The following is a 5176-nucleotide window of genomic DNA, read 5'->3' as shown; positions in this document are numbered from 1 at the left end:
TGGCTGTGTCCATGCCATCGAAAATAGTGATAGCTTTATTTCTTCTTTTCCAATCCTTGCTTGCTGCGTTTCTTTAGGATTCCCACTCCAGTGGTGACTGGACACAACAGGAAACACTGGCTTCTCTTTGCTTTCAAAAGAAATGCTTCCAGTGTTCACTATCATGTATGGGGTTAGAAGTTCTTACAGACGGTCTTTATCATACTAAGTTTATGCTATTCCTAGTTGAAGAGTCCATGCGGTTATTATAAGCGGATATTGAATGAGGACATATGTTTTCTGTATGTTCATCTTTTCATGTCAGCTTTTCAAAAATTATTTTGAAAATGTGATAAATCACGCTGTTACTGAAGCTCTTCAACTTTAAGAGATAAAGTCAACTTGGTCTTTATTCTTTTTCTATGTTTTTGCACTTAGTTTCAGGTTTTGCCCCCGTTTCAAGAGACATTATTTGGCAATTTCCTTTGATCTGTACTGTATTAGCCCAATTTTTATATCAATGGTGCATTTGCTTTTGGTAGTGAGCTGTGGGCACTGACCTCTCCTTGTACTTTCAGAAAGAGTCTCAGTCATTCTGGATTCTACACTGAATAATTGTTAGACCTCTGATGAAGCCTCCTCCACATTGGGATTTTTCGTGAGGAGAGTTTTTGCATGCTGATTTAATTTCCTCAGTAGTATAAGGTTATTCAAGTTTTTTCTTCCCTTTGAACCATTTTCAGTTGTTGTGGTTTTCTAAGAATGTTTCTATTACATCTGAATTTTCAAGTATATTTACATAAAATTGTTCATACATCTTGTTATCGTTTCAGTACATGCAGTAACTCCCTTTTCATGCATGACATTAATTATTTTTATCTTCCTTTTCTCTCTCCCTAATCTTTCTTTCATGCATGCCCTTAATCCCAACAGAACTTTAATTTATTGGTCTTTTCACATTATGAACTTTTGGGTTTGCTGATCTCTCCAGTATGCGTCTGTTTTCCACTTCATTAATTTCTGATTGTGTATTTACTCTTTCTTTCTGTGGTGGTTACTTTCTCATCACTGTGACAAAATACCTCACAAAGAAAGGAAGGAAGGAATGAAAGAAGGAAGGAACGAAGGCTCATAGTTTGAGGGTACACTCTAGAATTACAGGAAAGGCATGGCAGCAGAAACGTGAACTAACTGATTGCTCTGCATCTGCAAGTCAAGAAGCAGAGTAATGGTACTCTGTCCCCTCAGAGCCTCCTTATAGTGACTCTGAGCCTGACACACACTGCCTGGCCCCAGTGGCCTTCAGGAACCTTGTCACAAACTACCATGACTCCCCTCCCATCCTTAAATCTTTCATGCCTATGAAACCAGGACCTATGTACACATGTTTCCAAGTTCTTGAGATATAGTCTGGCCCCTTTGGATTACACTGTCCTTGTGTGCTGGTCCCCAGAAAATATCCCCAAGTTTCCTGTTTCTTGCAGGGTTTTGAACTCCAGCCGCACTGACGTCTTAAACTCTATTCTTTCAAATGCACTTGCAACTTCACAAGATAGAAATTTCGATGGGTAGGATCTTGCCTTCAACGGCTGCTTTGCTATCACCCCAGTGCAAAGCACAGGGTTTCTCTTCAACAGGGCCCATTTCTTGAGCAATTGCAATGTCTTTCTCAGTTCCTGTATTATCTGAAACCTTAAACTCACTCTCTTCAGCCTATGAATTGCATATTTTCCCTCTTTCTGCTCCTTTCACTATAAACTAAGAGCAGTAGGCAGAGACCATGACACAACCTTAGTGTCATTCTGTCTAGGTATTTCTTCTTCCAAACAAACCAGCCCAGTCAAGTCCTTAGGACACAGAGAGAATGTAGCAGAGTCTTTGCCAGAATTACCATGAATCACCTCTAGCCAATGGGACCTCTGTTCCTCTCTGAAACCTCATAAGCTGGACCTCTCTTTTAGGCATTTTTTTCCTCTCTGAATTCTTGTCTTTTCAACTCCCACTCATTATTGTAGCTCAGCTTACAATAATCTAGGTCTTTTTTCTGGGCTGAAGTTCCAAACTCTTCTACATCCCTCTCACCCAACACCCCCATCCACCAAAACAAAAGCCATTTCCCAAGGCTTAAGATCCATATTGTCAGTTGTAACACAACAACAACCTCACTCCTCAGTAACAATTCTACTACCTCTGCTTTCTCTCGTTTACATAGTTCATCTCCTTCAAACTTTTTTTTTTCATTTTGGTTTTTGAGACTGGGTTAGCCCTCGTTGTCCTAAAACTCACTCTGTAGACCAGGCTGGCCTTGAACTCAGAGATCTACCTGCCTCTGCCTCCTGAGTGCTAGAATTAAAGGCCACACCTTTCTAACAATTTAAGGTTGATGAATCTGCTTATTTTCAGACATTCTGTGCTGTTCTACTTAAGGCTATCATTTCCCCACTTAACTGTATCCAAAAGGTGTGTTATGTAGCATTTTCATTATCACTCACTTTAAAGTGTTTTCTAAAGTCCCTTGTGATCGCTTGTATTGCCCATGGGAATTTTATAATTTGCATTTCGTGTTGTGTGAATATTTAGAGATTTCAGATTGTTATGTTTAGTTCTCCAAGGCCTAGCTTAACTACGCTGTGGTCAGAGACATGATTTGCATGAGATCTAGACTTTGGTTCTGTTCTGACATCTTTATGGTTCAAGATATGATCAAAAGTTTGACTATATGCTTTATGGACTTGAAAGAGAAATGTGTACTATAGTCACTGAAAATTATGTTCTTCATGTGTCTGCTGTGCTATACAGTAATTATAACAGTGTTTGTATTATTGTTGGGTTTGGGCATTGTTATGCTACCCATTACTAAGGGAACTTTCTTTATCAAACAGTTTTTAATTAAAATATAATTACATAATTTTCTCCCTTCCTTTTCCTTCCTACAACCCTTCTCCTGTACGTCACCCTTTTGCTTTCTGTCAAATTCATGGCCTCTATTTCTTTTTCTTTAATTGTTGTTAATCTCTCTCACACACACACACAAACACATACCACATGCATACATTTATTCCTAAATATATAATTTGATATTTTCTACTTCCATCCATTTACCTACAAATTCCATGATTTATTTAGCTGTTTTTCCTGACAGCTAAATAATATTCCATAGTGCATACATGCCTCAATACATTCAATACTTCATGTGCCTTTAATCCTACTTTGTGATGTTAATTGATGTCCAATCTTTAATTGGATAGCATTGTATGCTGTAGACAAAAATATCAACATCAAGAAGGGGAAGTGGACACAAAATCCCACCCTTAATCAAGAAACCCTTTGCAACTGACACCTTCTGATAAAGAGAAAACTAGATTTCTTCAATGGAGTATCTCTGAATATGTCAATCACACTTACGGGCAGACCACTGCCCAGGAACATCTGACCGACACAAAACAGACGCCATGTTTTCATGAACTGTTCTTTTTTTCTGTCTTAGGGGTCTTTTTGGTTTTGTTTGTTTGTTTGTTTTGTTTTGTTTTGATTTTCATTTCTTGTTTTTTGGAGCGTTGGTTTTGGTTTTGGTTTTTTTGGTTGATTGGCTGGTTGGTTTTTAGAAGTTAGTGAACAGACACAAAATTGCATAGGTTTTGAGGTGGAGAGCATTCAGAGAAGAACTACGGGAGGAGAAAGAATATGTTCAAAACATATCATATAAAAATGTTTCAGTTAAAAATCATTTGTGTGCTCTGCTCTTTTTATCTTTCAGACTTTGAACTTATCAGTACCTATATGTTTCAAATGTGTCTAACAACTTAGTCTTAGTTTTTATAAATCTAATTCGCTGCGTTCATTGCAATTACTAGTGTATTTCTGTTTAAGTCTATCATCTTATTTGTCCTGTCTGTTCCGTATGTGTTTTTCCCTTCATTCTTTTAAATTGTTTCACAGCCTACCAGATTTGTCATTTAGTATGTGTAAAATAAAACATTATGTCTCTGTTAAAGACTGCCGGACATGTCACAACATGCAAAATGAAATTTTAAATATCTTCAGTTAGGGACTATGTCTTTTTATAAAACACACAGCCCAAAGAACAGCTTCATACTGTTTACACCACTACCTTACACATTCCTTAGCCATATATTTCAGTTTTTACCACACTCATGTTTTTACTTTAAGGTGTCCTTACCCTTGCACTTACCCGCATGTTGGCAGCTTCTACCACTCTGTTTCTTTCTGCGCTGTAAGCTTTTTCTCTAACTTCACCTTTATCCGAAGCATACGTAGGAAAACACTGTTTAATGAAGGCCAGCTGTGTGAAAACACCCCCTATTTTGATGTGTTTAACCTTGCTTGTAGATAATAAAAGTTCATGTTGGCAATGATCTCCCCTGTATTCAAAACATTCCACTGTCCTTCAGCTTCCCAAGACACCTGGAAGTCAACTGACAGATTGTTGCTTTTTAAAAAGCAAACTTCCTTTTTCTCTCTACGGCTTCTTTTCAAATATTTTCTTTGCCTTCCGAGTCCCAAACTCCTCACTATTACGTATCTGTGTGCAGATTTCTCTGCACAGTTTATGATACACACAGATCGTTAACCTTCTTGAGTCAATATTTGGTGTCTCTTTTCCATTGTCCGTAAAGAATTTCCGTGTCTCTTAGGTACTATTTCTCTTTCTACTAAAACCGTTTAAATTATTAAAACTCCCCATGTTACCTTCTGGTATAATTTTTAAAGATTTATCTGGGGTGTGTGTGTGTGTGTGTGTGTGTGTGTGTGTGTGTGTGTGTGTGTGTTTAAGATTTTATTGCTATGAAGAGAAGCCATGACCATGGAAACACTTATAAAGAAAAACATTTAATTGGGTCTGGCTTACAATTTCAGAGGTTTAGCCCATTGTCATCATGACAGGAAACATAGTGGCACACAGGCAGACATGGCAGTGGAGAAAGAGCTGAGAATCCTACATCTTGAGCCACAGGCAGCAAGAAAAGACTGTGTGCCACATTGATGTAGCTTAAGCATGTAAGACCTCAAAGCCCACCTTCCACGTGACACACTTCCTCCAACAAGGCCACACTTCCTGATAGTGCAGCTCCCTATGGCCAAGCATTCCAACACAAGAATCTGTGGGGGCCATTCGTAGTCAAACTACCACAGTGTGTGTGTGTGTGTGTGTGTGTGTGTGTGTGTGTGTGTGTGT

The 5176-nt window shown here is 38.4% G+C and overlaps 1 protein-coding gene across 1 annotated transcript in view; it reads right to left on the bottom strand.

Annotated features, from left to right (window-relative positions):
- The window catches only part of Ildr1 (immunoglobulin like domain containing receptor 1), a 36104-nt gene that overhangs the window by 12084 nt on the left and 18844 nt on the right, over positions 1-5176 (bottom strand). Inside the window, exon 5 of the mRNA XM_055625235.1 lies at positions 4172-4322. Coding sequence (XP_055481210.1) covers positions 4172-4322 — 151 coding nt within the window. The remainder of the gene's footprint in view (positions 1-4171; positions 4323-5176) is intronic.

Source organism: Psammomys obesus, unplaced genomic scaffold (assembly GCF_907164565.1).
Source record: "Psammomys obesus unplaced genomic scaffold, mPsaObe1.curated_primary_1811, whole genome shotgun sequence".
In the NCBI taxonomy this organism is placed as follows: Eukaryota; Metazoa; Chordata; class Mammalia; order Rodentia; family Muridae; genus Psammomys; species Psammomys obesus.
This window is presented reverse-complemented; position numbering and strand designations above follow the sequence as displayed.